Source organism: Mus musculus, chromosome 6 (assembly GCF_000001635.26).
Source record: "Mus musculus strain C57BL/6J chromosome 6, GRCm38.p6 C57BL/6J".
Lineage (NCBI taxonomy): Eukaryota > Metazoa > Chordata > Mammalia > Rodentia > Muridae > Mus > Mus musculus.
The window spans coordinates 68,172,472-68,191,346 of NC_000072.6; the positions used below are offsets into that span (position 1 = coordinate 68,172,472).

An 18,875-nucleotide genomic window follows, 5' to 3' on the forward strand; every position below is an offset into this window, starting at 1 on the left:
GGCTTTCTCATTGTGTCCTGGATTTCCTGGATGTTTTGAGTTAGGATCCTTTTGCATTTTGTATTTTCTTTGACTGTTGTGTAGATGTTCTCTATGGAATCTTCTGCACCTGAGATTCTCTCTTCCATTTCTTGTATTCTGTTGCTGATGCTCGCATCTATGGTTCCAGATCTCTTTCCTAGGGTTTCTATCTCCAGCGTTGCCTCGATTTGTGTTTTCTTTATTGTGTCTACTTCCCTTTTTAGTTCTAGTATTGTTTTGTTCATTTCCATTACCTGTTTGGATGTGTTTTCCTGTTTTTCTTTAAGGACTTCTACCTGTTTGGCTGTGTTTTCCTGCTTTTCTTTAAGGGCCTGTAACTCTTTAGCAGTGCTCTCCTGTAATTCTTTAAGTGACTTATGAAAGTCCTTCTTGATGTCCTCTCACGGGATGAGTTTTAAGTCCCTTGTCAAAGACTAAGTGACCAAAGCTGTGTGGATTCATTTCTGGGTCTTCAATTCTATTCCATTGATCTGTCTGTCGTTGTACTAGTACCATGCAGTTTTTTTCACAATTGCTCTGTAGTACAGTGTGAGGTCAGGCCTGGTGATTCCCCAAGAGGTTATTTTATCCTTGAGAATAGTTTTTGCTATCCTAGGTTTTTTGTTATTCTAGATGAATTTGCAAATTGCCCTTTCTAACTCAAGGAAGATTTGTGTTGGAATTTTGATGGGGTATTGCATTGAATCTATAGCTTGCTTTCCACAGGATAACGATTTTTATCATATTAACCCTGTCAATCTATGAGCATGGGAGATCTTTCCATTTTCTGAGATCTGGTTCAATTTCTTTCTTCAGACTTGAAGTTCTTGTCATACAGGTTTTTCACTTCCTTATTTAGAGTCACACCAAGGTATTTTATATTATTTGTGACTATTGTGAAGGGTGTTGTTTCCCTAATTTCTTTCTCATCCTAATATTTTCCTTCTTATCTGAGAGAAATACTTAAGCAGTTGTAAACAGTGTTTTTCTTTCTCTTATATTTATATACATCTCTTCTTTGTCTATAAACCTATCCATCTAGTGATCAATCATTTAGCTGACATGATTTTATGTGTAGTATATGTGATGTGGTGTTGTTGAGCCCCATTAGGTTGTTCTATTTAATTTAATTTTTTTTTGTTTTTTATGTATTTGTTTGTTTGTTTTTTGTTGTTTTGGGTTTTGTTTTGTTTTGTTTTGTTTTGTTTTGTTTTGTTTTGTTGGTTTTTTGAGACAGGGTTTCTCTGTATAGCCCTGGCTCTCCTGGAACTCACTCTGTAGTCCTGGCTAGCCTCAAACTCAGTAATCTGCCTGCTTCTGCCTCCCAAGTGCTGGGATTTTAGGCATGTGCCGCCACCGCCCAGCTCTATATAATTTTTAAGTAAAATATATATTAAATGCACAAACAAAAATTGAAATCCCATCAAGCTAACATAGCATCACAGTAATATTTGAAATGTGAAACAGATATATTAATTGTTTATATATCTCAGTGACAAAGATATAAATACATAAACCCCTTGCCAAATATGCTGTGAATAATTTTGGTTTGAGGTCAGATTGTTGTTTTAATACCATAAGCAATACAGTAAAGGTCAGAATGAGGACTATATTATTTCAAATATAAAAATAATACAAGAATATAAAAATAATTACTTTTGACTAAAAATAACTTTTAACACTTTGTAGAATTTTCAATATATTTCAGTGAAAAAAGAAAATTAGAAACTTTCATGAGTTAAGTTAGAGTTAGACACTTATAAAGCCTTTTTAAAGGTTGTTTACAGGAACTTTATTTTCATATTCACAATCTTCTAGTCCTGGCAACTGCACAAATGGCCTCTGATGGATATGACAACTGTTCCATCATATGCATGAAGTGGAGCGCAGACATTTAATAGGGGAGGGGATGTTATAAGGGTCACCCTGGTGCCACTCTAAACTCCCTGGTGTCTCCAATCTCCTGAGGTTTAGGTGCATCATCTCCGAATGAACACAGACCCAGCAGTCCTCTGCTGTATGTGTGTTGGTGGCACCATATAAGCTGGTGTATGCTGCATGTTCAATGATCCAGTGTTTCAGTGATCTCAGAGGTCCAGATTAATTGAGCCTGCTGGTCCTCCATCAGGGTTGCCCTCCTCTTCAGCTTCTTTCATTTTTTCTCTAATTCAACAATAGTGTTAGCTGCTTTTGTCCATTGGTTGAAGGCAACTATCTGCCCCTGTCTCTTTCAGGTGCTTATTGGCTCCTCCTGAATGTGGTCATTCTAGGTCCCTTTTTGTGAACATTACATAGCCTCAGTAGTAGTGTCAGGCCTTGGAACCTCCCTTTGAACTGGATCCCTCTTTGAACCTGTCACATGACCTTCTTTTCGTCAGGCTCCTCTCCATTTCTATCTTTGTAAAAATTTCAGGCAGGAAAAGTTGCGGGTCAGAGATATGACTGTGGCATGGACCCCTCTCCCCGTTTGATGTCCTGTCTCTCTGCTGGAGTTGGGCTCTAAAAGTTCCCTCTCCATTGCTGATGGGATTGCAAAATGGTACAACCACTCTGGAAATCAATCTGGAGGTTCCTCAGAAAATTGGAAATAGATATATCTGAAGACCCAGTTATACCACTCTTAGTAATATACCCAAATGTGCCCCACCATGCCACATGGGCACGTATTCCTCTAAGTTCATGGCAGACTTAATAGTGATAGCTGGAAGCTGGAAACAACCTAGACGTCCCACAACAGAAGAATGGATACAGAAAATGTGGTTCATTTACACAACAGAATACTACTCAGCTATTTAGAACAAACTAGGGCATCCTGACATTTGCAGGCAAAAGGATAGAACTAGAAAATATCATCGGGAGTGAGGTAACTCAGACTCAAAAGGACCTGAATGGTATATGCTCACTAAATAATAAGTGGATATAACAAAACAAACAAAAATCAACAAACAAACAAATAAACAAAACAACAGCAATAAACACAAGGGACACAATACCCAAGATACAGTCCACAAAACGCAAAAAGTCAACAAGCTGATGTGCCCAAGTGCCTCAGTCCCAATTGAAGGACAAGAAAGCAATCACAAGTAGGGAGGGAAGGAGGGACTTGGGAAGAAAAGTGGATGGGGAAAGGGAGACAGGGGGGTGGGGGAATATGATCTGGTATTGAGATAGGAAAGATTGAGTGCCAGCAGAAAGAACGGAAACAGGTGGCCTCAGGTGGCATGAGATTGGGGGGATCATCCAGAATGCACCAGAGACTTGGGAGATGAAAGACTTTCAGGACACAAATGAAGAAACTTTAGATGAAATGCCCCACAGTGGGGAGAGGGAACTAAAAGGAGCTGTTTTAATGCCACACATTGGACATTCTCAACTTATTGCAAAATGATAATCTTTACATTTAAGTATATCAGAAAATGTTTTGATAAAATATTATTTTACATATAATTACTAAAAGACAAATGATTAGGAATATCAATGCTATTTTCTACCAATCCAAGTCTCTACAGTGCCTATTAGGGGTGTGAGATTCTTGGGTTTATCAGATTACAATAACATGAACTCAGTGCTCAAACCAATCTAGATCTGGAATTAGTCTCTCAGCACAACTCTGACACATCACCATTGCTATTCACACTTATTTTAATTGACATCTATAAAAAAGAAATCATGAGCAAAGAGTGCAGTGATACATTAAATACAATTGGTTGCAATATAACTTTAAAATTTTCAAAACCTCTTTTTAATGATGGATCTTAAATACTTTTACCTCCATTTAAGCATACTACCCAACTGAGACAGTGAAAAGTTAGGATATGGGGAGGTGAACCTGTCTAGAATTGTTCCAACTGTGTTGTCTAGAAATCACCAGTTCTATTCACAGTTTAGCAGACAATGACAGCTTTATCCACTCTCAAACAGTTCATGGATACAACAATTATCCACTTCAGTAAAGTGGATTAGCAACAGTGGTGACAAGACATAGCAGATAACCAGGCCTCAGCCTCAGCTTGTGTCAGCAGGCTGGACCAACAGGATCACTAGAAGTTCTCATCTGTGGCTCTCTCAGTGAAGCAAAGGTCAGCGAAGATATGAGGTCCACAAGCATTGTAAAGCTGGTTATACCAAGAATCAAAGCTCTGTCTCCATTACTCTGTGGAGTCCTATTTATTCCCTCCAAATATCTCATGTCCTCCACTTGTTTTGCCTCAACACAAATCTTGCCTCAACATGTGTCTTGCATCACCATGTGTAGCGAATCAGCCAAAGTCGTTGGAAGTGGCACAAAATTGAGTACAACAGCAGAAGTATTTTGGTGCATTTCTCTCTATGGAGTCCTGAAAAATGCAGCTCAACTATGCAGTGTAAGGTGGAGCAATACATGCATGTTCTTAGCAAACAATCTTTCATCACGTGTTCTTTTGTGTCAGAGACCATCCCGTGAGAAAGTGAGCCCTTCACAATCTCCCTAACAAGCCAAATGGCCTTGTACTAAGAGCTGGTTATCACCCCCCTTTCCTCCCTATTCCTTTCTTGGCACCTGAGGCTGTAAAAGCTGAATTATAGTTCCCTCTTCCCTATCTCTTCCTGAGTTCCCATGCCATCCAAGGACATGAGTTATGCCTGAGCCCAGCCTGACCCCCAAGGCTGTCAAGGAGGATCGATGTTCCAGAGATAAGATCCAGAGTGCCTGCTGCCTGGTGCTGTGGCCCCCATGTCAGCAGATGCCCACTTCTTTGTTCTTTGTATAATTCTCCCTAGACCCCTCCCATATTCCCCGCTTTAAAAAGAAGGCACCTCAACCTAATAAACGAGACCTTGATAGGTTAAAATCTACTTGGTCGTCCTGCTCTCTCTTTCTCTTCCTCCCATTTCCTTCCAGGTTCGCGGTCCCCCTCACACCCACGAATAACTGAATCCCACCGGACGGGATACTTTTGTGCACTTGCTTTAGCAGAGCAACTTCTCTCCTGTGTCTGCTTCAACAAAACATTCCTTAATGAGTCTGTCCTAGCCTTTCATACCTGTGCCCACTTTAATGAAATGAAAATTTCCTTCACTTGTTTGCTCCAGGAAAACATGATCCAAAGAACCCTTAACATTTACACTTCATTGCAGGCTTGCTATTGTAATGCACAAAGTACACTGTTAAACTGTGCATATTTGTTGTGTATGCTATAACTGCATATCAAGCAAGCAATAAAAGTACCACAAAGATAACAACTAAGAAAGGACTAGATTATTTTTTTTTTTGTTTTTTTCCCTTTTTTTTTTTTTTTTTTTTTTTTTTTCTTTAACAGTTTTTGTCTTTTCTAGACAGGGTTTCTCTGTATAGCTCTGGCTGTCCTAGAATTCACTCTGTAGACCAGGGTGGCCTTGAACTCAGAAATCCTCCTGCCTCTGCCTCCCAAGTGCTGGGATTAAAGGCATGTGCCATCACTGCCTGGCAAGAGCTAGATTCTTGATGAGGAGAAAAAAATTAGATTTTAATAGACCTCTCAAAACAGTACTCATAACCAAAGTAGATGAAATATTTGTAGTATACTGTATTCCATTACCCATAGAACATTCTCTAAAACAATATTTACTCCTTTATTGTGTGTCTTTGCATATGCTCATATGACTGTTACAGTTAGAAGGGTAATCAGAGAACAAACTAGGGTAATTGATCTTGTGAGTTCTGGGTATCAAACTCAGGAGGCAAAGCTTGGTGGTAAGTGCCTCAGCCACTTAGGAAAACTCAGTTGCTGCATCATAAGAAATTCTGAATACTTTGACTTATATGGCATACAATTACATTGAAGATGTACAAGAGAATATTATTAGCAATAGATTGTGTGAGTTGTTACAGGGAATTTTTATGCTTATACTATTAAGAAAAAAATTTTCTCCCACTCTCACTTTTCTTTAGAGAAGTCCATTTAATTTATTTCTTTTTTCTTTTTGTCTTGCTTGTCATAGGATATAATTACTTACTTCTCAGTCAGATAACTATTTGCATGAAACTCCAGTCTGGAGCAACTCGGCATGCCTTGGCCTTGTAGATGGTTTATGACTGAAATTCACATATGTCCAGTCATTTTCAGGGGTGTACATCTACCCTATAATCAAAAACAAAGGAGACACTTTATTTTACCCCACACATAGGAATGGGCTTTTACATACCCTTGGTACTTTTTACACAGCTGTACTAAACAATGGATTTGCATAATGCTCCCTAGGGTCCACCTCTCCTTGCAAGTCCAAAACAAAAGCTAGCCTATCTTTCTACCTTGAATATTCAGGATTCTTCATATTAAGTTCTCAAAATGAGTTACTCTCTTCAGCTCCTGAGGATGCTTGTGCTCTGGATTCCTGGTAAGTAAAGAAACAAAGATAAAGAAGGAGAGTGTGGGGGATGGAGACTTCTGGGGTCCAGCTAATCCAGATGCAGATGCAGATTCTGTTTATGTCTGAGATTATCAGTTTTGCATGCTAGTTTTATGTCTGTAAGTTTTCAAGGTTGAACCTATGCTTTTGTAACTACTCTTATAGCTACCAAAGCTAATGGTCCAGATGACTCCTAGATGATTTCCATACTCTATTTACATGGTTATTTTATGTTGAACATTTTTGAAATATGAAAAAATCATAAATATAATAAGTAGGAAATAATAAAGAAAAGAACAATCATTTGAAAATACCATTTTTTTTGTGTGTGTGTGTGTGTGTGTGTGTGTGTGTGTGTGTGTCTATACCCTTTCGTTTCTCTCATCTCAGAAATCACTAAAGTTATTGTGATGACACAGGGTGCACTGTCCAATCCTTTCACTTCTGTAGAGTCAGCTTCCATCTCTTGCAGGTCTAGTAAGAGTCTCCTACTTAAGGATGGGAAGGCATACTTGGATTGGTTTCTGCAAAGGCCCGGAAACCCTACTTGGCTCCTGATCCATTTGAGGCCAACCTGTGCCTCAGGAGTCTCAGACAAGTTTAGTGACAGTGGGTCAGGAACAGATTTCACACTGAAAAATCAGTAAAGTGGAGGTTGAGGATGTGGGTGTGCATTACTGTCAGCAAGTTGTAGAGTATATTCCACAGTGATACAGCTCTGAACAAAATCCACCCAGATGGCAGTGCTCAACTACTACATTTGTTGATTGTCTTTCTTGAGAACAATTTTGTGTACTTGAATAGAAGGTGGTGGTGGAGGAGGAGGAGGAGGAGGAGGAGGAGTGGGAGGGGGACAGGGATGAGGAGGAGGAAGAACAGGAGGAGGAGGGGGAGGAGGAGGAGGAGGAGGAGTGGGAGGGGGACAGGGATGAGGAGGAGGAAGAACAGGAGGAGGAGGGGGAGGGGGAGGAGGAGGAGGGGGAGGGGGAGGAGGAGGAGGAGGAGAGAGCACTCAAGAACTCAGAATAGTTTATAGCTAAGTCTCTACAGGGGTGTCACTTGAGGCGGTATTCTTCAACATAGGTACCACCTGTCTGCTGTGAGATTTTTAGTATAATGTAAGTAACATGCTAAGGAAGTAATGTCAAAATGGAATGAAAAGAAAACACTGAATAGCAATACTATCATTTTCCTGTAGACTTTGCAAACAGTAATAGATGATTTTCATCAGAAAATTATTCCCATAATAACATAACAGTGTATTGCCTTTTCCGTGTCACTTAAAGTCATTTTAAGTCTTTTTTTATTTGGATTTATTTTTTTTTCCTTTTGGGAACTTAAGTTGTCAACACACATGCATCAGGGAAATGTTTGATGTTGTTAAGATGTTTCTGTCTCCCATCACTTACAAATTCTCTTAAAGCAGGTCCTTTTTCTGTATTGGAAAAGAGAGGTACTCCTACATTCCTGGACATTGCCTAGGGTCACTACTCATTTTTTGTGTTTATGTCTTGTTATTTAGCTTGGTAAATATAAATGTACACCAAAAACTAGCTACATGTCAAAGTACTCTCACAGGACTCATCATGGTATGGGAAATAAGAATGGATAATTTCAGAATTACAAAAGTGAGTAACAGAAATTAAACTCAAGCCTTGGATAGAGAGAGAACATTGGATTTATGGCTTATTGAATAGAACTTGAATGATTAAAGGCAACATCAATGAAAAGAGTCCCTCGTGCCAACAGATTATCATTCCAAAAACTGGTGAGACCAATGATCTTAAAGTGAGCAGAGACTACAAATCCTTTTTTTCCTCCTGTGGCAAGAGAGCAGCACTTGTTCAAGCTGTGATACTGTTATATTCATGCCAGGAAATAAATAAAAACAAGCAAATAATCAAGCAAAAAACATCTGCTCAGAAAGACAGACTTGGGTCACCCTAAATTCTACCTTCCAATGTGGAAGCAGTTTCAACAAGTTTAATGGTTTAGAGGATGAAGAAACCCATATATAAAGGCAAGTTTAAAATACATTGATTCATCAGAAAGTCAGGTGCCCCAAGGTGGGAGAAGCATTGTTCAAGGTTCAAAATACTGTCTGAGTTCTGAGATTAGTGAAAGCTTGTTTTAAAATGTCAAATACAGAGAGATCAGTTGATGGAATTTTGTTAATTCTTTTGCATATTTGGTTTTAAAATGTAGCACAAGTTTTTTTTTAAATCTGCTATTTTTGGTAATATCCTTTTGCTTGTTTGGCAAAGTTGTAAGTTATGGAAGCACCATAACCTATGTAAGTCTGGGAAATCCTAGTTATTGTGTTTGTGAGAGACATGGCTCACTCCAGAGCTCGGTGTAGTGTCTGTACTTCAGGACAGTCCTCATAATTCACATCTTGGTTGGTATAGTGATATGGCTAATGATTATCATTGGTTAAAGATCTGTCATACAGTAAATGATAAGAATATGGTATTAGAGAACAAGAAGTTAAAGTGAAATAATTAGTTTCTCACTTATGCTACTTACATTTCTAATGCCACAGGTATTAGGGGCTAAGGTTAATGTACTACATAGTACAAGTGTAGAGGTTCTTAACATTTAAAATCATATGGGATAGGAAAATGTTCTGTGAGCTGGAACCAGGGATGCAGAGGAAGGGAGTGTGAAGTTCATTTCTTTGACTTTACATCCTGCAACAGAGAGAAACCTGCAATAACCTCAGCTGTGTGACCAATCCTCTGCCTAAGGATTTTCACAATTGTCAATACACCTTCAGGATCTTCTGTTGCCCAGATGGAGAGGAAGGTTAGTCACCTTCCTGCTGCTTCCCATCCTCTCCCATCACATTGTTTAATTCTGTCTGGATTTTGTTGTAAAAAATATTTAATCTCAAACTGGGGTTTCTTTCCTGTCCTTGATCATTCAGTTCCCAGATAAAAGACCCAAATCCTTTATATTTATAATAAGACTTGAAAGCACAAGATTTGGGCATATATCTACTCTCTGCTATTATATCTATTTGCCTTTAAATAACTCCAAGTGATAACTTGTCATGTTCCCTCTGGGATACTCTTAAATCCAATTGGCCATCCCTCATGGCCATGTTTTCATAACTCACCTACCCCATGGTGTCTTGTTCTCTCTCCCCTTTCTTTCTTCTCCTCTTGTGGTCTCTTCTCAGATCCAAAGCCTGGGAACCCAAATCCCACTCCTATATCTTTTGTCCAGCTATATGCTGTTTACATTTTTATTTACCAATCAGGAATAAATTGGGGCAGTTTGCAAAGCATGACTTGTATATATGAAGATTCTCTTCTTTCTGTGGGCAACCAGGTTTTGGGGACTAGCACATAGCATTGCAATATAGAACAAATGACAAAACCTCCACCAGATTTCATATTAGATACATCCATTAATTTGTAATGAGTTGATTAATGTCCCTGAATTTGATTTTGTTGTTGTTGTTACTTTATTGTTGTTGGCTTTTTACAGTCAATTTTAAGGTTATTTTGTACTGTGGTCATATATCATAGGAGTGATTTCAAAATTTTAATTCATATGGATCTCTTTTGTTTCATAGAATGTAGTCTATTTTTGAAAAGCTTCACTGTACTACTAGATAGGGTGTGTATTCATTTCTGCTTAAAAAAATATTTTGCAGGTATATGTTATGTCCTTTTAATGTGTATTGTCAATTTTCTATTTAATTTTGTCCAGCTTACCTGCTTGCAGGAGAAAAGAAGGGTATTTAAATCACTTACTAAGAGTTGTGAGTTGCCTGTCTTCCCAAGAACACTGTCATCTGGCCCAAGGCTACCTCTGCCATTCCTGGTAGCTTTGCTGGTTCTTCAGGATCTTCTTGCTTTTCCAAGGAGGTATGTAGGACCCCTAGGACCACACATCTTAGAACCTTCTTCCACCAGTTCAAGTTTTCTTCCAGCAATTGCAAGTTTCATTTACTGGGGCACAACCAGCAGAGGTGAGTTGCAGGCTGTCCTCTGACCTTCATAATCTGGCCCATAGCACACAGTGCTATTCTGAGGAGCTTTTAGTAAAGCTCAAATCACACATCAAAACCCACATATTAAAAATGGGACATTTCAACACCGTACTCTCACCAATGAACATGTCATTGAGACAGAAACTGAACAGAGGTACAACAAACCTAAAAGAGGCTATTAGTCAAATGGACCTAATAGACATCTACAGAACATTTCTCCTCAATATAAAAGAATATACCTTAGACAAACTAACTAAAAGTCGTGGAAAAAATATGCAAATCAAGATTATCAGTAATGAAAGGGGGCATAAATCAGACAATAAACAAATTCCACCAATCATTAGTACTTACTTCAAAACCCTGTACTCAAAAAAAAAAATGGATGCTATAAATGAGTATTTTTGCATCAATGTTCATAAAGGAAATTGATCTGATATTCTCTTCCTTTGTGGTGTATTTGTGTGCTTTAAGAATCGAGATGACTGTGGCATCATAGAATGAGGTTGGCAGTGTTCCTTCAGTTTCTATTTTGTTGAACAGTTTGAGGAATTATTAGCTCTTCTTTGAAAATCTGGGTAGAATTTTCACTAAAATAATCTTGTCCTGGGCTTTTCTTGCTCAAAGACTTTTTATGACTATTTCTATTTTCTTGACACATAGTACTTACCAAAGATAAATGAATTAAATAAGCCTAAAATGTTTTACTATTCCACAAAAACACGTGCTCAACTATGTTCATTGTGGCTTTATTTGTAATAGACAGAAACTGGAAACAACCTTCTGTTCAGTCTCCTATTATGCTGCATGTATTTTCCTTAGGTTTGGTTTGTTGAATAAGCAGCCTAAAATTTTTAGGCAGTTTATACATATAAATTTTTTCTTTCTCATTCAATCATTGCTGATAGTTTTGTTGGCATACTATTATATGTTGTCTATCTCAGTCGTTTAAGAGTTGGGAAACATTACTCCAGCCTTTCCTGGCTTTTTATATTTCCAATAAGAAAATAGCTGTTTTTCTGGTGTGTATTTCCTTAAATATAAGTTGTACATTTTCTTTTGTAGATTTCAACAAACATTCAGTGTTATGAATATTTAGGGTTTTATAGATGAGCTTCTTTTCTGGTCTTACCTATTTGGTAATCCATGTGGTTATTTGGTGTGGATGATTGTTTCCCTATTTTGGGAAATACTTCTATGATCTTGTCGAAGATCTTGCCTATGACATTGCCTTGTGATTCCTCTCCTTCACGTCTAGCTATAATTAAAATACTCAGTGTTTTATTTTATGGTACCTTAAAATTCCTTTGTGCTCCTTTTCTATGATTTTTTAAAAATACTGATTAATTTTTAAAGTCCAGATTTTATTCATTCCCACAGACCCCACTATGTACCTTTTGATTATTCCACATCCCATACCTTCTCCTCACCCCCATGTCTCCAAGTGGATGTCCCCACCCTATACCCAACTGGACTTCTTTTATCTCAGATATATTTGAATACAACTATTACCATTTTGTAATTTATAAAGTAAAAGAGATCTAACACCCAGTCCATCATCTTTGTTAAATAGAACCTTTTTCTTCTATCCTTACTTAAAAATCCTGGCTATGTCTTGGTTTTAGATTGAATGCAATTGAAAACCAGTAATGAAAGGGGGCATAAATCAGACAATAAACAAATTCCACCAATCATTAGTACTTACTTCAAAACCCTGTACTCAAAAAAAAATTGGATGCTATAAATGAGTATTTTTGCATCAATGTTCATAAAGGAAATTGATCTGATATTCTCTTCCTTTGTGGTGTATTTGTGTGCTTTAAGAATCGAGATGAGTGTGGCATCATAGAATGAGGTTGGCAGTGTTCCTTCAGTTTCTATCTTGTTGAACAGTTTGAGGACTATTGGTATTAGCTCTTCTTTGAAAATTTGGGTAGAATTTTCCACTAAAATAATCTGGCCCTGGGCTTTTCCTGCATGAAGACATTTAATGACTGTTTCTATTTTCTTGACACATAGTACTTACCAAAGATAAATGAAGTAAATAAGCCTAAGATGTTTCACTATTCCACAAAAACACTTGCTCAACTATGTTCATTGTGGCTTTGTTTGTAATAGACAGAAACTGGAAACAACCTTCTGTTCAGCCTCCTATCATGCTGCATGCATTTTACTTAGGTTTGGTTTGTTGAATTAGCAGCCTAAAATTTTTAAGTAGTTTATACATATAAATTGTTTCTTTCTCATTCAATCATTGCTGATAGTCTTGTTGGCATATTATTGTATGTTGTCTATCTCAGCCTTTTAAGAGTTGGAAAACATTACTCCAGACTCTCCTGGCTTTTTATACTTCCAATAAGAAAACAGCTATTTTTCTGATGTGTATTTCCTTAAATATAAGTTGAACTTTTTCTTTTGTAGCTTTCAACAATCATTCAGTGTTATGAATATTTAGGGTTTTATAGATGAGCTTTTTTTCTGCTCCTTTTCTATGATTTTTAAAAAAAATACTGATTAATTTTTAAACTCTAGATTTTATTTATTCCCACAGACCCCCTATCTACCCTCTGATTGTTCCATATCCCATACCTTCTCCCCACCCCCATCTTCAAGTGGATGTCCCCACCCTATACCCAACTGGACTTCTAAACTCCCTGGGTCCTCCAGTCTGTTGAGTGTTAGTTGCATCATCTCTGAATGAACACAGATCCTGCATTCCTCTGCTATATGTGTGCTGGGGGCCTCATGTTAGCTGGTGTATGCTGCCTGTTTGGTGGTCCAGTGTTTGAGAGATTACCGGGGTCTAGGTTACTTGAGACTGCTGGTCATCTGTTGTGCTAAGTTTCCAACTGAAATAAACCATGGCAATGAAAGTACAAGTCAATTAATATTAATGTATGCTGTCTGCCTAGATTTGGGTAGATCTAATACTACACTACCGTCTTCCACATCTATGAGATTGCTTAGAACTTGTGGTTTTCCAGGCCATGTGCTTCTGCTCTGATTTTCTTCTTCTTCCTCCTCCTCTGGGTCCTCACTTTCTCCCATTTTCCCCATCTTCTCTCCCCCCCATCTTCAGATCAGTCTTCCCTTTATCTGCCCAATCATCAGCTCTCCTTTATTTTACAAATTAAGGTGGGAAGCAGGATTCAGCACCTGAGTGCTGAATCATTCCTTAATCAAAATCCCTCACAGGAAAAAGGAATTAACATCAAATATCATTAACACCAGGGCTATCCACAACACTTTCCCCCTTTCTGTCCAATTAAAAGACTCTTATCTCAGATATATTTGAATACAACTATTACCATTTTGTAATTTATAAAGTAAAAGAGATCTAACACCCAGTCCACCATCTTTGTTAAATAGAACCTTTTTCTTCTATCCTTACTTAAAAATCCTGGCTGTGTCTTGGTTTTAGATTGAATGCAATTAAAAACCATACTCTCAGATCTGTTTCTCTCAAAGTAAAAATCCTGGATTGGCTAGAAGACTATGCAGATCTTCAACCCCATCTGAAATCCAGAACGATTGATATTAACTGAAAATATATAGCCTAACACAGCTTCCAAAACTTAGCCCAATTATAAAGACTGCTAATTCCGTAGACAGTGCCTTACTTCAACAAGTCTGAGCATTAGTCTCAAGCCTACTGGAGGGTCATCTGACAGACTTAGAGAAACAGGAATATTAAGGAGTAGCTTACTCTGTATTGTCAGAATCAAGCTTTCCTAACCTGTAATTGTGTCTTTTCTTTGGGCGGTAGCATGTCTGTAGATGAAACGAGGCAATTCTTACCTAGTGGCTCTTTTGCCACAACAAGGAGCAGACTAGTCTCAACAACAAGTGAATAAATAACATTAAACGTAACGTGGGTTTCTGACATTTTTGAAAAACAACTATCTGTGTCAAGTAATCTGGACTGTTCTCTGTTACCTACTCTAAGCCATTTCCGGTTAAAAGAACTCAAAACACCCTAACAGTAAACTTAGAGCCATGAATTTCTTATTTGGCCTTTAACTTATAGGGTTAAACATCTGGGATTTCTTTATAACAACAGCAATAGAAGGACTGGGTCTAAACTTTGTACTTCAAAAATTTTAATATCAAAGACAACCTATAATATCTACCCCCAGCCCCAAACCTTAGGGAAATGGGACAAAGACTCTTCATAACTTCTATAAGCTGAATATGGATATTGATGTATTTTTGAAGAGAGCAGAAAGGGTAGGGAAAATGCTGGATTTGGTTGCCTTAAGAAGACCACAACAACGACTGTATCAGTCTCTGATGTCTATGCACTGACTGGATCTAGACATAAGGAATTCAGGCAGGAGAGGTCAGCATGTCTGATGATGAAAATCACCAAGGCTATATATTATACACTATATAAATCTCAAAACAAAGTTTTAGTATCATTAAGATAACCTTTTTGTTTGATTCTCTGTAACCTAGTTCTTCAGGGGGTCTTCCTCTATTAAATCTGATTCATATAACTCTGGAAAATGTAAATACCTTAATCACCTTTTTCAAAACCACAAAGACAAACCTTTTCCCCAAATCAGCATATCCTTCAGCTGGTAACCAGGAAAACCTGTAGCTTGCTGTCTGTCCCAGAGGAACAATAAAACAACCACAGTACTCACAATCACACACATTTTAGCCTATTTAGGCCTTTCTAATTTTCCAAGTCAGAATTTAAACTCAAAATTTCCATGGAGCCCATGTTTGACAGAATGTGAGTCTCCTGCAGATTTTATCATACCTTCTTTAAAACAATTGATTTACACTTCTATTTTCCTTTTCTTTCCTTTTTTCTTTGCTTTTTCCTTTCCTTTCCTTTCCTCTTGCGCGCACCGGACTCGACCAGCAAGAACAACACTGCAACAGGATCCTTCTGCACACGTTTATTGGGAGAGCTTGATTGCAGAGGCAAAAAGACCTCGAGCCCAGAACTGGTGCTGCTTTTATAGGCCTAGAAGAGGCGTGTCTCACACTCGGATTGGTTATGCACTAAGCCTCATTTGCATGTTCCTCATCTGATTGGCTACTCTCTCTCAGTACCTCACAGAGCCTCATTATCATACCTCATTTGCATGTCTCACATCCGATTGGTTATACTCTCAGTACCTTACAGAACCACATTATCATGCCTAGGCCAGGCAGTGTTTTTGCAAAAAACTTTACTGCATATGTACACATTGGTTGTTTGTCCAATCTTATGCGTGGTGGCCAGCAGTAGTCAGTGCCACTCAGCATCGGCACATGTGGCTTCCCACATCTCCCCCCGTTTGTTTTAATAAAATGAGGCTGGACTAGGCCTGTGCAATTATGCCCATTCGTCGTGGCTCCTGTTTTAGGTTGTTCCTCTAATGTCACAGCCTTACCCATCATAGGGTAACCCTATCGCCACCGGGCCCCATGTCTTAGGTTGGACTGTGCACAAGGAAAGTTGCCCGTCTCTGGATACTGCAGTGCTGTGTGACAATAACTGCTAAATGACCTAGGGCGAACTCTGCAAAAGAGGCCAGCCAAAAAATGAATTAGTGGTGAAATCATGATCACTCTATCGCTTGCAATGAGGAAACCTCAGTGATGTGCAAGGGCTGATCAATGATCGTTGAGTCTCTCTCATCTCAGTGCTGTGGAGTGCAAGAGTAGAGAACTCAGATGCCAACTAATTCTTGAGCATGGATAACCAAATTTCAGGGGAGGAGCTGTTTTCAATAGCTAAAAGTGCCTGAGTTATAATCACCTTGTCACATTTTTGTTGGGTTCTGAATTTGCATACCAACCAGAGCATGAACACCAGTCCACAGCATATGGCAGCACCAAACAAAATCACTCCCACCCATTCCTTAAAGTAAGAAAAAGCAGAGGTAAGCCAAGAGCTAAAGTCTCCAAGGGTCACTGGTCCCACTCTGGTCCCATTAAGGTTCAGGATCTGCATCTGCAGCCTCGTCTGCAACCTCTCCAGCTCCTGCGACCAGTTCCCCTTCAGGTAATTCGATAGGTCTGTACTTTTAATAAAAGAATTATTAATATACCTATTGGGAGTAATGCACACATGCGATGTGGATGCCACACAACTCATTTGTATGACATCCATCATCCGTTCCATATTATGTTGTAAAATATCCACTCTCTGATTCACTAACATTAACCTTGAGGCGATATGAGAATCCAACTTTTGCAGGGTAAGCAATGCTTCAGATGATTTTTCTGCTATTAACTGCTGATGCCGCGGACACCACAATGGCTGTAACAATGGCAGCTGTGATTCCAAAACCTCTCTTTTGCCGAATAAGACTCGTTATTGGGAATTTCTCTGGATCTGCCTCAACAGGCACAGGGACAAAGATTGGTAGATGAACCACTAAGGCTAAGAATTTGGTTCTATTCCAGCATTGCGTCAAAAAACAAGTGACATTTGTACAATCTAACCATTCTGCATTATTTTGAAATTCAGTCAATATAAAGAAAAATGGAGGATTGACACAAACTTCTACTGGAGAAGTAGTCATATTTCTGATAATTCTATTAGTTGTCACATTATCTAAATGAGTAGAGGTATTGGAAAGAGTGGCAGAAACATTCAATATCTCATGAAAGGTTCCAGTCAGCAATGCAAAGGCTGACAGACTGGTACTAGCACCTGCCTCATTGCTTAAAATCCATTGGTAATATGGCCAAATATTTTCTTTCCCTGTAGCATCTCCTTTATCGTTCATTACAGCAAAATCTAGTGGGGGTGACAAAACAAAACCCTTTGCTATTTCTTTCCGAGGAAAAATTTTTGATTGACAAGGTGAAAAAACTATAGGAAACGCGAGGTCCGGATGACACCAAGGCATGCTGTGTATAGCAGTAGCCACCAGGCCATCGTGATCTTTTGGGAATGGTTACCTTTCCCTTTATCATAATAGTGGTGATGTTTATAGGTGAAGTTATATTATTTTCAACATCACCTGAGCCTGATTGCGCTCCTTGAGCAACTTGCGTTAAAGCATTAAACAACACTCCAGAGCTCACCTTATTTTGGCTAATGGGATCTGCCCAATTAGAGATAATCTTTTTCTTTAAAAATATACAGGGTGTAAAAGGTTTATCCACATTATGCACAAAGCATAGTGTATAATTCAAATGAAAACTAGTACTATTATACACCCGTGGCTCTTGAGGAGTTTGTCATGCACAAGGCGCATCCAAATAACATTCCGTTGCAAAAAATAAAGGCAAGGTAGAAGAATTGGAATGTACCGGTAAAGGTACTGGCCATGATCTTACTATGGCCCACAAAGGTATACTTATCCCGGTCTCAATCATCAGGAGCAGGAGAATCATCTTGGGGTTCATCTTGCTCTTTCACGGTCCTTGTCAGTCGCGTCGGGACCCAAAGTGGATTTTCTTCACCCTGTGGAAAAACACAAATAGCTCCCCGGGATTTGATTAAGATAGGATCTGGGCCATACCATTTATTATCAAGGACATTTTTCCATTTGACCATTTCATTGGGCGATTGAGGCCATTGTCCGTGCCTTTCAGCTGGTGATCTTCCAGCATCATCCAATTTTAAAAAATTAAGAGTAAATATTGTAAGGGATAGAGCCATCTTTGGCGTCATAGCCTCTATTCCCCCTTTCTGTTTTTGCAAATATTGTTTCAGAGTACGATGGGCTCTCTCAATTATGCTTTGGCCCTGTGGATTATAGGGCAATCCAGTAATATGTTTTACTTGCATTTGTTTGCAAAATTGGCTAAATTTAGAAGAAGTATATGCAGGACCATTATCTGTCTTTAACACTAGGGGCTTGCCCCATGCAGCCCAAGCCTCTAAGCAGTGAGATATGACATGAACTGCTTTTTCCCCTGTCAAGGGAGAGGCATGTAGGACACCAGAACTGGTATCGATGGATACATGTACATATTGTAATTTCCCAAAAGATGGGATATGCGTGACGTCCATTTGCCAAACATCTAGGGGTCGCAATCCGCGAGGATTAACACCCACGGAGGGTGCATTAACAAATTCTACACATTTACCACACTGTAGGACAATCTCTCGGGCCTCTTTTCGTGTGAGCTTAAACTTTTGTCGTAATGTAGAAGTAGGGACATGATAAAGTTGATGAAATTTTTTTGCACTTTCTATAGAACTTTGTAATAGAAAAACCATGTCTCTGGTGGCTGAGTCAGCAATTGCATTTCCCTTAACCATAGGTCCAGGTAATGATGTATGTGCTCTAATATGTTGAATATAAAAGGGATGCTCACGCATCAAAATACAATTTTGTATTTTCATCAAAATTTCAGATACAGGACTAGACTGTTTAAAATTTCCGGCAGTCTCTAATGCTAGAACCGCATTAACTACATAAACAGAATCAGAAATAATATTTATGGGCATAGGAAATCTTTTAAAGACTTCTAAAACCACCAAACATTCTACCAATTGAGGGGCTCCTGGTGTAAATTGCAACCTTACAGC

At 38.6% G+C, this 18,875-nt stretch overlaps 1 pseudogene and 1 further gene; both read left to right on the forward strand.

Moving 5' to 3' along the window:
- The window catches only part of Igk (immunoglobulin kappa chain complex), a 3,171,119-nt gene that overhangs the window by 616,836 nt on the left and 2,535,408 nt on the right, over nt 1-18,875 (forward strand).
- Igkv2-113 (immunoglobulin kappa chain variable 2-113) lies at nt 6,330-7,093 on the forward strand (annotated as a pseudogene). The gene is given in 2 exon segments: nt 6,330-6,378; nt 6,781-7,093. Coding segments are annotated over 2 exon segments (362 nt in total).